Here is an 18,117-nt window from a genome sequence, read left to right as displayed (position 1 = left end):
AATGTACCTTTGATCAAATTTTAGTGCATTTCTGTGATTAGAAAAGCTATTACGCCTTGGCAATTATTTTTAGGAGACGACAAATATGCGTTTGAATAAATAAATGATGACGTCATTTTCTATCAATATTATGAAATATTAGAGGTTTTTCTTTATCCTTAATGACATTACAAATGACCAAGCACAAAAATCTAGGAGGTATATAGGGCCTTGAGGAGAACGTGCCGGTGGCCTGAGAGGTATGGGTGTCGTCTGCGGGTATATTTAGGGCCTTGGTCTGCGGTAATTGTTGGGTAATTGTGCTATTACCATTGTGAGCGCGATGATATATGTCAATGTCTCTACCAGGAAAAATAAGAGACAGCATCAATTTCTATCCGTTTTCCTCGTTCACTGTCTTGATCGATAGTCTGGACTGAGACCTGTGTCACTCCACTTCCAGTTTATGGCTAGTTTCGACTTTCGTGTCTGTGACGATATTATTATAAATAAAATATAATTAAATTAATAATTTGTTTGATTTAGGCATAAAGTGTGCTGTGGTCACTTAAAACATGCTTGCTGTTTCCTATTCATCTATGTTATGTGTGTTGTTTGGTGCCTATCTTATCATGCTGTTGCCTGCGGCTTACTGCTCAGTAGGGCTTGTAAACATGAAAATATGACTGACCACATATACACATCCCTTGCTGTCCTGGTCCCCTAGGCCCTATTCAAGTGTCTGCGGCCCTAAAGGCAGAGCTTAGCTGGCCGCTAATCAGGCGAGACCAGCATTTGGGGTATTGACTATTGCATAGCCCTTCCGGCTACAGCTTGAGCTCCCATGCCCTGTGGTTGCTCAGGGGCGACTGCAGGGAAACTTTAACATAAATTCTGCGCGTGACACAAAACATTGTAGATCACACTCTTTGTTTAGGTTGATTTTATGATGCTGTTTTGATATCAGCCTTCTGAAACAAACTGGCAAATTGGGATAATCAATTCAAGAGCCAAACTGTAACATGTCTTCATCCCAAAATTGTGACATGATCCATCCCTGATCCGATGTTTTGAGTTTTGACATCAATTGACAGTGGCTCATGGCTGCCCCTACCAGCAACAGATTACAAAATACAGAGCCAGGAACCTGAGATAATCCCCTCAGCCCTCAAGGATCTCTTGGATTGCATAGAGCAAAAGTGACTTAAACCTGGCATCCATTTTGAGGAGTCTGTCTCTATTGCCCTACAGTGCAAATAAGTTGTGATTTATTGAGTGAACCATTAAATGTGTAGAGAATGTTTCAGAAAATAATACAGAAGAACTTCAAACTCATCAAAGGGATACAAATTTATAAATAATGACATGAGAGAACTGACCCTGGACAGATAACCTCAAACCTGCCATTTTCTTTTCTAGATTTGATTTCACTTGGCCTCAGAAAATCTGGTCAACATGCCTGATCATCTGGGAGGGGATATGCGGAAGGTGAAGCATGAGCCTGAGGAAGAAGAAAAGGAGTTCAAAAGTAAGTGTTATGTCCAGCTACATATTCAAAGTCACATTTTTGGTGATATATTTGTAAGATTAATGCATTTCCCTGTTTCAATGAAATAAAAAATGTGTATTAAATGTGTTCTTTATCATTCATACCACAAAAACGGACCATAATCTCAATCAGTTCTCAATATTTCTGATCATCAATATCATTTGCTACAAGTTTATCACAATTTGACTAGTGAAAATGCATTTTCTTTGTTTATCTGCCTAACTTGAATGAGAATCGTTAATGCCATTGCGCTCCTATTGTTTTGCTTTTCACCATGCTGTTTGTGTCCCTAACCAGTAAGCTGTTCTGCTTTCAGCCCTGGATGAAGGTGATATTGCTCTTCTCAAAACATATGTAAGTTGTTTTCCATAGGCATGGGTAGTGGGTACTTCACTTCATGTTGCACAAAACATGTAATTGGCACAAGTGTGCCTACGATCCACGATGTTGAGCTTCATCCACGAATTATGTAGATAGCAAATCGAAATTGGTCATTTATGTGGCTTTTATTGCAGTTGATGCTGTTTAATCTTTGTCACATCACCATCATTATTCCAACAGGGCCAGGGCCAGTACAGCAAGTCCATCAAACAGATTGAGGAGGACATCACAGCGGTCAGCAAACGGGTCAACGAGCTGACCGGCATCAAGGAGTCGGACACGGGCCTGGCGGCGCCCGCGCTGTGGGACCTGGCCGCCGACAAACAGACCCTCCAGAGCGAGCAGCCGCTCCAGGTCAGCGGCGGGGAGGGGTGAGGGAAATGTGGAGGAGCGGGAGACAGGGCTGAGGGGGGCAAAGAGACAGGGCTGAGGGGAGAGACAGTGTTGAGAGGAGCGGGGATAACGGGCGGGGGTGGAGAAACTGGGCGGGGAGAGCAGAGACAGGGCTGAAAGGAGCGGAGGGTGTGTGCTGTTTGTTGTCTCTGTGATGTGCTCTGTATGTTATGTCTGTGTGCTGTGTTTGTGCTGTGTGTCTGTGTACTGTGTCTGTGTGGTACGAGTATGTCTCTGTGCGCTGTGCCCCTCTTCATATTTTCCCATTATTACCGACAGTGGCGCGGTGTACAAAAATCATCAATGCCGACAGTGACGAGCCGCGCTACATTATCAATGTGAAGCAGTTCGCCAAGTTTGTGGTCGACCTGGCCGACTCCGTGGCGCCCACAGATATTGAGGAGGGCATGCGCGTCGGGTAAGGCCGGGCTTATAGAAAGGGGATAGATGGATGGAGAGGGGGATGAGTGGATAGAAGGGGATGGTTAAGTCAATAGATAAGCAGGCTGGTGGAAAGAAGGGGTATGCAGATCAAAGGTGAGTTGAGCAGAGGGTGGGGTAGAGGCGAACGTGGTGGGTAGAGAGGTGGACTGTTGTCTATTTGCCAGAGAGGTAGACAGACAAAGTGGATAGAATGGATGGATGAGAGTTTGGCTAACTTGCCAGGTGTAGGTGGGATCACCGGTATGTCGAGAGTCATAACGTCGTGTGACACAAGCTAATACCATCATTCGATGCTGTTTAACCCCCCTCACACCAATTAACCAACCATTCCGTCTCTCTCCCTCTGCAGGGGGACCGTAACAAGTATCAGATCCACATCCCGCTGCCGCCCAAGATCGACCCCACCGTCACCATGATGCAGGTCGAGGAGAAGCCGGACGTCACCTACAGTGACGTCGGAGGCTGCAAGGAGCAGATCGACAAACTCAGGGAGGTCGTCGAGACGCCGCTGCTGCACGTGAGTTAGAGGCTGATTAAACCTAGTTTCTTTATGGGCTGATTACAGACTACTGAGCAGGGCTGCGGAGTCGATGGATTTTAGGGCGACTCCGGCTCCGACTCCGGCTCCGGCTTCAAAAATCAACTCCGACTACGACTTTAACTCCGACTCCGACTCCGGACGGTTCTATTAAAATCCATATCGTGATATTGAAGTTCATAATGGAATATTTTATCTTGCCTGAAACGATCCCTTGCGCGTTCCAAGGCTTTGCGTTGCAAATGTGCATTAAAAATAGCATGCAGAAATAAAAAGAATGTTTGGGGGCATTCAACGTCCTCTGCTTCTTTCGCTGAAAACGTTCGTTCAAAACAGCAAAATGGCCTTTTATTTCGACAAAATCTAATTTCGAGTGCAGTATTGTCAATCAAAGAGGTGCAGTGGCCAGTGCATGACGTTGAGCCATGCAGCGTTAACTCCGATTCCGGAGTCGGAGTCGGTAAGATTTTGGCGACTCCGACTCCGGGCAGAACTGTCGACTCCGATCGACTCCAATTCCCACTCCACAGCCGTGCTATTGACTTTTGTTAATGGTGGCATCGTGCTAATCGCTAGACGCTAGGGCCCCTGATGTGGGGCGTGAGCTGATTAATTGGGACCTCAATGATTGGGGAATCTTGGTGAAGGCAAAGTTAGGGCACCGTTCGTGTTGCCTCAGACGTTCTCCAACTTCGCAAGATTTTTTTTTTTAAGGAATAGGTAAGTCTAAATTTCAGTTGTATCGTTAGTGCTTTCTATCCTCCTTCGATTACCTATGCAACCTGTTTCGTTAACCGTCTCCGAATCTCAAACACTGCGCCCGTCTACGTATATTATACGGCTCTCGTGAGATTAAGCGGTAGGTTTTGCCCTTTTACATTTCCGGTTATATCTCAGAAATTAATCGATCTACGATTAAGCCATTTTAAACGATCATGACAGGCGAACAAGTCTATCGAACAACAAGACCACGAACAAGTCTATCGCATCTTCAACACTCAAAAGTTTAAGACGACCAAAATACATATAGCATGAAGTATACTAAATTTCATAGGTGCAAAACCTACCGCTAAAACCTGCGAGACCTGTACCTCGTACCTGACCCCCACCCTCTGCCCACAGCCGGAGCGTTTTGTGAACCTGGGTATCGAGCCTCCCAAGGGCGTGCTGCTGTTCGGCCCTCCCGGCACGGGTAAGACGCTGTGCGCGCGCGCCGTGGCCAACCGCACCGACGCCTGCTTCATCCGAGTTATCGGATCGGAGCTCGTCCAGAAATACGTCGGAGAGGTGGGTGGAAGGTCACCGAGAAGAGGATGCTAAGGGAGGGGGTGGATTGGTGGTAGTGAGACCAGAATCCAGATCATTTGAAGACGGTTTTAACCCGCGCCGGGCCGGTGCTCTGAGATTCCGCGCCGGGCCGGGGGGGGGGTGTCTGAACACCCCCCTTTTAACTCGGCTCCTGGGCCACGTAGCGACATGCGGTAAGCGGCAATCAAAAGAACGTCTAAAATAAGGACGAAAACACTTCGGTCATTTTTTGGGTCAGGTCAAAGGTCAGGTCACCAAAGGTAAAATGTTTACTATTTCAACATTTTGGAAACTGCCAACGGCTATCTCGGGTACCGATAGAGCTACAGCGCCGCGGAAAAGCGCATTCGATAGCCCTTTTACAGACCTTTCTGAGTAATGTTCTCAGATTTGACCTCAGGTCAACGGTTTAGCCGCCAGAGGGCAAAAACTCCAAAAATAGCCGTTTTTACGAAAAGCGTTTTTTTTTTGGCAATAACTTTTGACTCAGAAGAGCCATGACATTACTTTTGCCAGCATCGTGTTCCTCTCGTCGAGACGCGTCGAATGAACTATAATTTGAACTTGAAAAGTCAACTTGAAAATTTGACCTCAGGTCAAGGTCATGACCTGACCGGAAAAGGTCATGTTGCATATCAGTCGATCCGCAACGTCGAGCCGAACACATCCAAGGCGTTTTCAGCGCTCTAGCACGTCTCTATCAGAAGTCATTAGCGAAAAACTGTTAGATTCTGTTCGTGACCTGAGATGACCTCGGGGACATAACAAGGGGTCACAGTTGCCATTTCCCGGTTCAGTGTGTCAATCTTACCTACATCTCGATGTTTGAGAGGGTCTAGAATTGTGTTCGTGCAAAACAGACGCTTTTCAATTTTCTCCCATTGACTTATAATGGAGAGGTCGCAAAATTGACCTGACCTTAGGTCACCGATATCAAAATTCCGAGATAAATATTTTATAGATAATGTTGCTCTAATCAATCGCTGAAAGTTTCAAGGCAATCGATCAATCGGTGTAGGCTGTAGCTATCAAGTAGCTATGACGAGCATTCTTATTTTTCTGAGGTGAGGTCACTTGGCGTGACCTGGTGACCTGACCTAAGGCGACCTGGGTCTAAAATTTTCACAACATGTGCGGAAAAGATGCACGAACATGTGTGCCAAAAACGGCCGCCGTTTTTTAGATATCTGCGAAAAACCGCAGAGGTGGGCCCGGCGCGGGTTAAGTTGTATTGTGGGATGTCACATTAGCGTACTGAGAATGGCAATCGGATTACCTAGGTACGGAGTTTTTAGATTCATGTTGGTGTTGCTGTTGCGGGCGTCCAGTCTTAAAGCCTGAAGTTAACGCTTTCCAGTTTTTTGAATCCCCGTTGCCATGACCTTATTTAACGTTGCTTTTCCGTCTACTCCGATTATTAGGTCAGGTATTGCACTAAATGTGAAATGATCCTGTTTCAAATATGCAAGAGCACTGTAAATAGCAATCGCTCACCAATTAAGATTGATCGTCATCTAAGATTATAATCGCTCAGTCGCGCTACTGTAATATGTCGTCCCTTTCCCACAACTCGCCCACATTATCACTCACTCCAGGGCGCGCGAATGGTGCGCGAGCTGTTCGAGATGGCGCGAACCAAGAAGGCGTGTCTTATCTTCTTCGACGAGATCGACGCGATCGGCGGCGCGCGCTTCGACGACGGCGCGGGAGGTGACAATGAGGTCCAGAGGACAATGCTGGAGCTCATCAACCAGCTGGATGGGTTCGACCCGCGCGGAAATATCAAGGTGAGGGCGCGGGACGGCCGGGATGGATGCTGGATTCTTGTGTGCGTGTTGGATTCTTGTCGTCAGAGCCTATCCTGGCTGGGCGCAAAATGATCTTTGTAGTCGACACCCCAATGGGCATAAAAGCAAGCCTAACCTGGCATGAACAAGCAACTCTGTCCCGCCCTGCCCCGCTCTGCGCTCTGCTCTCCTGTGCCGTACTGCCATTACAAACCACTACCCCAGTCTGACCCCTGGTGACCTTCGTCATACCGTGACCCCTGGCGACCTCCAGGTGCTGATGGCCACCAACCGACCTGACACGCTCGACCCGGCGCTGATGCGTCCCGGCCGGCTGGACAGGAAGGTCGAGTTCGGCCTGCCCGACCTCGAGGGGCGCACGCACATCTTCAAGATCCACGCACGCTCCATGTCGGTGGAGAAGGACATCCGGTACGAGCTGCTGGCGCGGCTGTGCCCCAACAGCACAGGTGGGTGCCGGGGACGGACGGCGGTATCCGCGGTATCGGCGGAACGCGACGGGGCGAGAAGTACCGTACGGCGACAGTGGTGGTGGTTGTGCCAAAGGATTGGGCGTTATGTAGCAACCAATGTCTGATGCCTATTGTATGGGCATACGGCCCTCATCTAGCAGGTGGTGGCTAACTCTGTGGCAGAGACCTGAACTGGTCTGACCGTGACCTGAACCGTTATTCTGCCCAAAAGGTTCGGACTTCTGAGACCTGTCTGCGACAATGGCGTCACTGACCTTGACTGCAGCAGTCTCTGACCTGACCATATGCTGACCTGACCTGATGTACTCACAGCCGCTTATACCTTGTTTATGACCTAACCTGACCTGACCCGCTCTCAGGTGCCGAGATCCGGTCCGTGTGCACAGAGGCCGGCATGTTTGCCATCCGAGCCAGGCGCAAGGTCGCCAGCGAAAAGGATTTCCTGGACGCCGTCAACAAGGTCATCAAGTCGTACGCCAAGTTCAGCTCCACTCCCAAGTACATGACGTACAACTAGGAGTCAGTGGAGCGCCCGATCCCGGCCGCCAGTCCGTGATGGAGGCCACCTTTACATCGTCGTCCTTAAGGCATAACATGCATTCGCTCGATGCTGTCGTTCTCTGCGGATATATACATATGTTGGATTGGAAACCCGAAACCGTGTTTGTCTGTGTGATGTTAGGGTTTCCATTCAGGCGTCGGCCGGTCGAAGCTCGTGGAGACACCACATCGATAAGATTTTACAATGTCGACAGTTAGTCCGGCGGCGCCATGGCTTAGTTGGTTAAAGCGCCTGTCTAGTAAACAGGAGATCCCGAGTTCGAATCTCGGTGGTGCCTCTTTTCCGTTGCTTTCATTCAGAGTCCAGCCTTTTAGCGATGTGAAGTCGCTTTTCGCTACTCACGTTTCCCAGGCATTCTGGTCTTCTATCACTTTGATGCTTGATGATGTACTGTAACGGCATGGACATTCTTAGAGGCGAGTTTGCAGTTGATCGAGTCATTCTAGCGTCATTCTCACTTGGATGCTTTCTAGTTCAATCTTTCTATCGGAGAACTATCATCGCAAGACAGGAGATTGGCAAGATCAGCAGGTCAGTATCGCGGTCTCAGCTTGAGTATCTAACATTCCGGAAAATAAGCGCCCTGGCTTCTTCTTTTGTTCTCCCAAATACGCTTCTCGTCTCCGATCTACATTTGGAGCTTGCGAAGTAATTTAGGCTTCTAGGGAAATGCTAGGGAAAGTAGATGTAGATGTAGATCGGGGTATAGCCTTTGTAACGGCACCCCTTGTTTTTCACTGTCACTTTAGCCATAAATATGGATGCTACGACTAAGCAGGTTGACTAAGCACTAAGCGTAAACAAAATGAGCGTGCGTGCCTGGAATTTGCTACTAGCGGGGGTTGGACAAAACAAAAATTACAATGAGCGGTCCATTCTTCTTCAGATTTATACGCCTGCATTTGCATTGGCTTGCTTCAAGCTTATTCTCCGCTTTCTTGCTTTCCACATATTGTACAGAATATCTTTTTTAACTTCTATCTCTTCAGGTTCGAACAAAAACTTCCCAATAATCATTGCTTGGTTTTCCTGCATAGGTCTTTGTAGTAAAGTTGCTTTTCTCCTCTCTTCGGTTATCTCTTCATCTGTGCATTCTAGCAAAAATGTTCCGTATTTTCTAGCTCACTTCCACATAGATCACATTCTGTGCTTTGTCCAATGTGTCTTTTCCTGTCATTCAGTGGGAGGGTTGCATTCAGGGAAAGCTGGCAGCTATTTAAATGTATTCAAACACTGCGCATTTGTTTCAAATAAAACCTGTTCTATAAATTCATCCAGTCTATGTAAGCGAACGCAAGCACCAATCGCCGGCTGTCTTGAGAAAAAATGTATGTGCTGTCAGCAGGTTGCCTAGCAACTGCAGGTTTAAGCAGCGCGGTGAAGTTTTGATGAATGTTACAATCCGGCAGGACCGGACTCGGATAAATTGATTGTGGTGGTCGCTTTGGGGATGATACCTGCGTTTTTTCATTGCATTTTTTTTTTGCCACAATAAGCTGAGAAGCCATAGTCGTTGAAGTCTTCATCTAGCGTTACATGTCAGAAGTAGAATTTTCCACAAGGGCATATTGCAAAGTCATCCTTCATGCAGCAAAATATCCTCATGAAGCTGTCAATGGGATTTTGGTGTCAAAAGTAAAAGATCTGGAAGGTTCAAATGATGTTGTCTTCGTTGATGCCATACCACTGTTTCACATGGCATTGGGCTTGACACCAATGACTGAAGTAGCACTGGAACAGGTATGTTGCAATGTTCCGAAGTTTGTCAAAGTCAAAGTATTAATGTGCTGTGAAATATCTGCTTTGAAGGGGTAAAATGATTATCAAACTTTGATATTGAAGATTTTCCCATGTTTTAGAGTGTCAATTGCTATTTGTCTATTCCTACTCAATCATATACTCAGAAGGTTTTTTAGAAAACGATGTAATCCCACGCCTCCATAATCCCTTGTCATTCATCCCTATACGAGTGAAAAGACAATCCCAGTTACCCATTGATGAGGTACCTACTTATGTTGTTCACTCAGAACTTCTTCTTCTCAGTCAGTCAACAGTAGGATGAGGATATAAACTGTGTTGCTGAATGTTTATTTGAACTAATGTGTTTTTTCAGATTGAGAGCTACTGCAGTTCAAATGGCTTGAAGATAACTGGATATTATCAGGCCAATGAGCACTACAAGAACACCAAGTTAGTCATTTATTTTGTCTGTGCTATAGCTGCTTTGATAAGTTCTTAATTGCTTGTTTTGCAATTTGTTACTTACAGTATACATATTAGGTACCGTAAAATGGGGTGTTAAGGGACAGTTTTGAGGTGTTTTGTTATATAACTCAAGAAGGGTTGGAGATGGAAGCACCAAATTGTCAGCATTTTATGTGGAATTTGGTGCTTTACATGCCTGCCACATTAAAGTTTTTAAGATTTATACCTGCATATAATTTTTTATTATTTTTCATCACTGTCCCTTAGCACCCCAATGTGGGGTGTTAAGGGACACCTATATTATTCCAAGAAATGGTCATCAAATGCCCACAATTGGGGTGTGGAAGGGCACACAATTTTTTATTGAAATGTTTTGCATATTCTGTCACAAAACAAGTCAGGTTCATTCACCACTAATGACCTTTTTAGCCAATTACGTGTAATGCAGTTTACGCTTGTGGAAAATGTGCTAATTATAAGGTAAACAGAACCAAAAAGTAATCTTCTGTCATCAATAAAAACCCATGTTGAAGCTTATCACTTTTCATTATGTTGCCCTCTTTGTTTTAGCCATTTTATGATGACATCACATTTACTTACATCAGTCTCCATTGACCCATCATTGTAAAAGAGAGTGTTGAGATGTTTTGTTACATAACTTAAGATGTGTTAGAGATAAAAGCATGAACTTGCCAGCATTTTATGTGGAATTTGGTGTTTTCCATGCCTACTTATTAAATTATATTTAGCACAGATAACAGTAGTACTGGATTGGAAACAGGATTCCGGCGGCTGCAGTAAGAGGCCGAAAACAGAACCGAATATTTCGTGCCCATATTTCGATATCTCCTCTCACAGGCAATAAAAATATTGGTTTATGTGAATGAAACTTATAAAGAAGCAATCGACTAGCCGTGCTCGTGTTTATTGCTGCATTTTTGCATAATGGCAACTATTTACCAAACGTTTGCTGGTTACACTTTCCTCACCGTGGTGAGGGAACGTATGCCACTGATTTGATTATAATTGATTTCTTACTCTCATCCACAAAAAAAATACTTGTACATACATGGGAGTTTGATCTCTTTATTTACATGCTAATCGACACCAGTCCTGTCACAACGAACCATCCAAACGTCACGATTCAAACCAACGTCACAAAACACCCCTTCAAGTGTCACTTCGCTTCGCCTGCCCTCCCAATTTCATCAGCGACACTTCCCCGCCTTACATCTCTTGACCCTGATGAGCTTTGGCCTCTTGTCGCTCCTCGATCGGGTTGCACCAGTGGCTGGGGTGCCTGCTTCCTGACTTTCGATGGACATCGCTGTCTTGAGTGTCTGTCTCACTTATCAGTTACCATGTTTCCACACTTTCCAGCAAATAGATTGAAAACCGTCGCATACATCTCTGGAAGGAGGGTCCTAAGGACGTCGCGGCTATCATTGCAAACGACTTCCGGTCAGTTCGACATCTCGGTTTACGACTATCTTCGTCACTTTTGCGTCACTTCTTGGTTGATCGCAGACTAGCAGCTGGTTCCTGTTAGCTTCCGTCTTCGGCAGTTGCCTCCAAATCTGGCAGATCCTCACGGTGAGGTCGATGTCTTCCTCGTCTTTCTCCAGTCGTACCTCCAGCGGCGTAGCCCCATGATAGATTAGTAGGCTGGCGGAGGCACCGTACTTGTTACGCCTGGTGGCCGAGCGTGCCAAGGCGCCGGAGCTGTGTCCCAGGGAGGCCTTGGCGCTGTCATCCAGGTCCTCCATTTCAGTGGATTTCGCCACCGCGGCCACTGGCTCCTGGATGACAAGAGCACCATCCTGCTGTCACTCCTGCTGTGATGGTGCCATTCGGGAGGCGTCGGCGGGGCTGAAACGTGACCAGTGACCCGGAGTACCGCCTCATTCTCCAGGAACTGTCGGACACTCGACCAGTTGTAGTTGCCACCTGATAGCTGATATTGTCATTCGTGAAGAACGCATCGGTCTGGCCCTTCATAGCCTGCTTCTGGTGTGAGTGGCGTGCGGATGCCATGGCTAGTTTCACTGGCCGCTTGTGCACATGGGGCATCGCGTAATCCACGCTGGTCAATACTGACAGGACTGCGCCGCTCTTGAGCCGACGGCGCTGTCTCTGCATGCTGGTGCGAAATGACCGATCATCTTCGAAATCTTCCTTTCTGAAATGCAGCTCACCGGAATAGTCCTCATCCCACTCAGCCGGTCACGGTGACCCACGGCGCCAACCCACTGAGCCCGTAGAGCCGTTTCGGTGAGAAAAGCGAATAGGTGGCATGTGAGACATCTCCTGTTTTAATCTTTTGTTCCTCTTGGTTCGTTGGGTTGTAGCCAGAACGGCAGGTTTTTACCACTCATTCCCCTCCTCCATTGTTGATGTACCTATACGTATGTAAGGCTTTGCAGTGCACCACATTTTTTTTTTTTCAAAAGAAAACACCACGCATAGTGCCCTCTAAATGATCAAATTAATCGTGAAATACTTAAATTTTCTAAGCAAATGAAAGTAGCTTTGGTAGCTTCGATTTTAAATGTAAACGACAAAACGCAGAAATGACGATTTCTTGCAATACACAACACACAAATTATCCACCCAGCAGCACGCGAGAATCTCATTTTGGCGCCGTCGCATAAAAACATTCGGCCTCTTACTGCAACTGCCAATATTCTGTTTCCAATCCAGTACTACTGTTATCTGTGTATTTAGATATTATTTTTTATTTTTTCTTCCCTGTTCCTTAGCACCCCACATCCACCTCAAAATATGCATGTATCCGGAAAAGAGGAAGAGGATGATGAATGAATGGGTGGATTTGCACAAGCTTTTCAGGAAACATGTGCAATACATGTGATAATATACCTATGCATTCATTTTCCCTGTACACCCACTAGTTTATGTGGTACACACAGAGTTTTGGAGATGTTTCAATTTTGTGAAATGTAGCATGATATTCAAATCCATTTTTGAACCAAATCACTCGCATGAAAAACCATACCATTTTCTCCTATGGTCAAGAGCAAAACAGTGTCAACTACCACACTGAAGTTTTTATTGAACCTTCTCAAATTAGGAAGTTAATATGACCTCAAAGTTTTTCCCATGCAACTGTCCCTTAACACCCCACTGTCCCTTAACACCCCATTTTACGGTACACTGTTCATACCTTGTGTGCATTTTGGTACCTATTTTTATCTGCTTAGCCTATCATGAAATGATGGTAATGCTATGACAAATGACAATAACTGAGTGTATTTTTAGGAAATATTAGTGAGCATCTGCACTCTCATGACAGTGGTACTTTTTGAGCCATCATTGTTTGCACATCTCTTTTCAGCCCCAACTTTGTAGCCAACAGAATATGTGAGAAGATCTCAGAAAGGTTTGGCCAAGTTCATTTAGCAATGGTGAGTGTCAAAACCCATTTGTTTTCCACTTTTTTTTAGTTAATGCTTGTTGGTAAAGAAGGGAGCTTCACGGTCGAATAGGACAAGGGGGTAGTGAAACATCTTTGGAAGATAAACATACCTATACATCTCTAATTTTGAGGTATTGACTTCTTGAAAAATCAATGGAATGGTTAGAACTACATATACCTATGTAAGAGTAGTGAAAAACCTATTGCCACAAAGTCAGATATGAAACATCCTGGATAACAGAATACATTCGTTGATGATGTCTAGTTTCCATCACTTCCATAACAAATGGTCATTCACCATGGCATCGATAATCGTCAGGTGGACAACCGTCGGCTGAGCCTCGACATGGCGTCATCGGCAATCATCATGAAGAACAGGGACAAGGCCAGGTATGAAGCTTTTGTTATCAATTATGTGTCTCTAGTTTATATAATGGCGCTCTTAACCCGCGCACCGACGGGGGTCTGCGCCAACTTCGCACCGACGGGGGGGCGGATGACCGCCCCCCCCCCTGAGATCTCGAGAACGAAGCAAGATAGCGACAAGCGGTAAACGGCATCGGATACGCACGGCCAAGATCTACAATTTTTACTAAGGTCATTTTCAGGTCAGGTCAAAGATGACGTCACAGGGGTCGAAAAAGTCAAAATGGCGGCGCTAGATATGGAGAGAGTTTTTCTCGAATAACTTTCGAATTAGTCAAGATAGGAACAAACTAAGGGCATCATCGTGATCCTCTCGTCAATCCGCATCGAATGATATATATGTTGACCTCGAAAGGTCAAGGTCAAAGGTTGACCTCAGGTCACGTGACCTCGAGGTCATCATGTATATCATTCGATGCGTCTTGACGAGCTGAGCACAATGAGACCATCCACGCGTCTGTATCTTGTTCCTGTACGGAGTTATTGGCCAAAAACCTTTGGTGACCTTTGATGACGTCACATGACCTCACAGCTGCCCAACAGCAAAACAGACCTCAAGGTAGTGAAGGTTGATCGTATATGAAGTCATGTAAAGTAGATGGGGCCGTTCCGACCCGTTTTAGTGGTAAAAACAGGGAGTTGATTTTCCCCCATTGACTTAAAGGTAGTGTGCCACCTTTGAAAGATTTCCCATTTTATTTTTCCTAGGATAAGAAGCTTCTGTTTTTACCTAATATCGCAAAAAAAAATCAAAAATGGGCCTGGAATAGTGCCTTTTTCGCCTAAAAGTTTTTCGGTTTTTAGATATGTATAACAACTGTAGTGGGCTCACCTGCAAACAGGCGTCGGGCAACAATCGCGAATGCGGCGCACTTGTGACAATAAGCAAAGGTCATTATAGTGTTACGACCATACGACGTACGGGAATGAGTTATCAGCTGTCTAATCGTAGACAACACAATGTCGAGCCTTAAACTGTAAGCCCGTATTGGTATTGTTTCTTTTATTTGGCTGTCGAACATTATTTATGGTTTGAAATATGATTTTATGTAAAATAATTGATATGAAAAAGCCGTCTTATAAGTTATGACCCCATTTCACCACACGCAAGTGGCAGAAATGACAATGATCAGCTGACGCATTTTTCTTGGCCGAAGTCAGAGCGCGCGGCCCGACGCACCACGCGTATTTGGAAATTCCGACCTCGACGAGCATCAGAAGCCACCTAACAGGCGTGTTCGAAACCGCAGGAGCTGATGATGAACGGGTTTATCGAAACTTGATTGGATGAGCATATCGGTAATAGCGATTTCAGTGTGTGCATTTATTGTTCATAGTGGTGTGAAATGTGGTTGGGGTACGACCGACAACCCGTCGGGGCGAATTTCGCACTGGGGTACTCAAAATTTGAAGAATTTAAGACGTTTCCATGAGTTTTGAAGGTATGGATAAGTTCTAAAAATCCGGTTCTCCTTATCTGGGCCATTAACTCCATACGGTCCAAGAAAGCTGGCACACTACCTTTAAAATGGGGAGGTCGCGAAATTGACCTGACCTTAGGTCACCGATATCAAAATTCCGAGATATACAAATTGTAGCTACTAATGACCTAATAATATCCTGCGACTTTCAAAGGCCTCCGACATCTACTGTAGCTGTGGCACGGTGACAAAGTTGCAAAAAAGTGACTTGAGGTTGGGTCATTCAAAGTGACCTGGTGACCTGACCTTAAAAGGTAGGAAGCTCAAACTTGCACACCATGTGTAAAATTGATGAGGTTATAGTCATACCAAATTTCGCGGCGCTACGCGCCGCGGTTTTCCCGCTATTCGCGAAAAACCTCAGGGGGGGGCGGATATCCGCCCCCCCCGTCGGTGCGCGGGTTAATAACTTCTTATCTGTGGTATTAGCACTGTGGTCTCTGTTAGAAATCCCGCTTTACAAATTTGCGCAGTCGTTCTGTCAATTCTTTAAAAAATCACAAGTCAGAAAGCTCCATTTATTCGTTATTACCTACGCCTAGCCTAATACTGTGTCACACCTATCGTGACTACGTCCGCTAGGGTTTTACATGTTGCATGACACCTGTGCAGTAAAATAAAACTCATCCGTACTCATTTTCTCCGGCGAGAATGCGGTAACCGCTCGTTACCCCGTTCTGATGGTTCTCTGCCTGACCGCAGCGTGGCGCTGGAGTCGGACAGCACTTGTGTGGCCGCCTCGTGCCTGCTCCAGAACCGAGCCTACCGCCTGCTGGTCGACTTTGACAACCACCTGGACAACGTGTCGGCCGACTGGCGCAACCCGGAGCTCAACCACGAGATCGACGCCGTCCTGTAGCGTGTGAACGGCTATAACGCGCCGATAACAGCTAACGGCAGACGTGTCTGCGAAGACCACAGCGGCGGTAACCATGGCAACCGTTGTCATGATGACAAGCAGTGAGTCTGTACACGGAAAGTGACCTCTTAACGGAGCTGTGGGGGCAGAGAGATGTCGACATCTCGATGTGTTCTAGAGGCTATGAACTGTCTCCGATATCCATGAGGGGATGAGTGAAACTACAGAACACGTGTTGTCATACTATTTCGCTTAGGACGGATATGTTACCATTGACCATGTTAGAATGGGGCGTGCATTTTGCGCAGGTTTTGTGTTCATTCGCCCATATATGTGATTATATGTAAAGTAGTGAGTTCTTTTACGGATTCCTGAATCGAATCAATGCCAATTCGTCTGCGATGGTTTGCGTAGCTAAAATGTGAGTTTTCTTATTCAGTCCGTTCTTTGCGTATGAGTTTTGCATGGCGTCATTTGTAGCAATTGTGCTATATGCTCGTTATGTGTAAGTATTGGGTACATTATGTGTGGAATGTTATTGACGACCTAAAATCAGTCATGTTCTGAATCACCCGGTGATTGTACGGTTTGGTGAAATATAAACATCTGCGGCCATCTCCTTGGACTTTGTCAAAAGTGTCTAAGGCACTTCCTGTTGTGGGCTGGCCTGAAGGCGAGGGCTGGGGCGAGCACTGAGCAGTCTTTGCCACCGAAGAGCATCAACTCGTGAGACATCCTGATGCAACTACCGTGGAATGGCCTGTAAATACTCGTGAGGAATGCGGACTGTTGATAATTCAGTTCATCGGTCTTATGTAAGGCAGCGATCAACAATTTGCACGCGGAAATATGCAGTTGCGTACTACTGGTATGTCGAGCATCGATGTTCGTTTCCCATGTTATGATACACCCAGAATAAAGTGCGGTGCAGCTGTCACAGCGTGGCAGTAGCTCTACAGCGTCACTAGATAGTCCTTCGGTGCCCCTAATTTATCCCACCTAACAGAATCATTTTTATTTGGCAATCACACCTCTCCCAATTGCAAGCACAAGGCTTTCTTGTACCTTCGTCATCCACTGGCCATAACCGAACCGTGGCATTTCCATTCACCTAGTGTGTATGCTCACTGGTCCTGATTGTCCTCCCGATTCGCCCGCCCTGTCTCGGCCTTCGTTTTCCGCGGTCGATGGCAGTGGCGATGAGGTCTCGCCAGCGACCCGCTCTGGTCCTCCTGACGCTGGTCCTAGTGTCGGGGCACCCCACCCAGCAGCCGCCTCCCACCGCCGCACAGCAGCCACTGTCCGCTGCCGATCAGCAGCCTTCGCCCACCGCCCAGCAGCCGCCGCCCGCCGCCGCCCACCGCCGATCAGCAGCCGCCGCCGGTCTCTGAGGAGCCAGCTGACCAGCCGACGCTCCCAGCAGACTCCTACCAGCCGTCGGCAGCCGAGCAGCTGTCGGCGCTGCTGAACCCGCTGGTCGAGGGCGCCGTGTCGCGCGCCCAGTGCGGCTGGCAGCTGGGGCAGCTGGCCGGCCGGCTGGAGCGGCTGCAGGCGGGCGCCGACGCCGGACACCGGGCGCTGGCCGAGCTGACGCGACAGCAGCTGCGGCTCGACGCGGTCGTCAACGACGTGACGGCGCTCCAAATGGCAACGCTTACCGCTGAACAAAACTGCGCCAGACCGGTCACAGTCCCGGCCATGGATCCCAGCTCGAGCTCCGTAGGACTGGGAAAACCGACTCGGGTACAACACCAGAGCCGGTGCCGACTGCCGACAGACCCCGTGTCGGAGTCGGTTCGCGCTCCCTCTGAGCAGCCGACTCCTGACGGTGGAGCCATGCTGTCTGAGACACCTCTCCAAGTGACGCCAAGCACTGCTCCTGAGACGGAGCCGAGATGTGAGCCTGGCCCGTCGCCGCTCCCGGCGGAGGCTCCCGTCTACCAGGAGCCGGCGGAGCGCGCGTGCGCCCGCTCCTGCCTCCAGCTGAGAAACAGCTCGCTCGGCGTCCCCGGCGACGGCGTCTAATGGTTCACCGGGCTGCCGGTGCCGGTGCTGTGCGACTTCAGCCACGACGGCGGCGGCTGGACGCTGCTGCTGACGGCGGTCTCACAGAGCGGCTGGGATCCGCTGAGCGTCCTCGGCCGCAGAGAGCACATACATTTTTTAGCAGCAGCTATCATCAATGCATCAATGAACTTTACCTGACTGGCTTGATGCTGTTTTAGGGGAGGCGAGCGACAGTAATTGGTGGGGTACGATGGTGACTCACGTGTCCCAG

At 47.4% G+C, this 18,117-nt stretch overlaps 2 protein-coding genes and 1 non-coding gene across 3 annotated transcripts; all 3 read left to right on the top strand.

The window, feature by feature from the left end:
• Positions 1-168: 168 nt before the first annotated feature.
• Positions 169-7,506, top strand: LOC122385766 (26S proteasome regulatory subunit 7-like). The gene is made up of 11 exons (XM_043374253.1): positions 169-239; positions 1,399-1,507; positions 1,845-1,882; positions 2,090-2,263; positions 2,581-2,720; position 2,855; positions 3,096-3,263; positions 4,407-4,571; positions 6,188-6,379; positions 6,654-6,849; positions 7,233-7,506. Exons 2-11 carry the CDS (start codon positions 1,435-1,437, stop codon positions 7,388-7,390), a joined length of 1,305 nt encoding a protein of 434 aa, XP_043230188.1. The 5' UTR covers positions 169-239; positions 1,399-1,434; the 3' UTR covers positions 7,391-7,506.
• A 132-nt stretch (positions 7,507-7,638) lies between these two features.
• Trnat-agu lies at positions 7,639-7,712 on the top strand. The gene has a single exon. It is a non-coding gene; the product is annotated as a tRNA-Thr (tRNA).
• A 1,157-nt stretch (positions 7,713-8,869) lies between these two features.
• LOC122385765 (ER membrane protein complex subunit 8-like) lies at positions 8,870-16,456 on the top strand. Its single transcript, XM_043374252.1, has 5 exons — positions 8,870-9,175; positions 9,549-9,625; positions 12,993-13,062; positions 13,393-13,463; positions 15,683-16,456. Exons 1-5 carry the CDS (start codon positions 8,972-8,974, stop codon positions 15,837-15,839), a joined length of 579 nt encoding a protein of 192 aa, XP_043230187.1. The 5' UTR covers positions 8,870-8,971; the 3' UTR covers positions 15,840-16,456.
• Positions 16,457-18,117: the final 1,661 nt, after the last annotated feature.

Source organism: Amphibalanus amphitrite, unplaced genomic scaffold (assembly GCF_019059575.1).
Source record: "Amphibalanus amphitrite isolate SeventyFive unplaced genomic scaffold, NRLGWU_Aamphi_draft 000230F_arrow, whole genome shotgun sequence".
Classification (NCBI taxonomy): Eukaryota; Metazoa; Arthropoda; class Thecostraca; order Balanomorpha; family Balanidae; genus Amphibalanus; species Amphibalanus amphitrite.
Note: the sequence above shows the minus strand (reverse complement) of the source record. Positions and strands in the feature narration are given on the sequence as shown.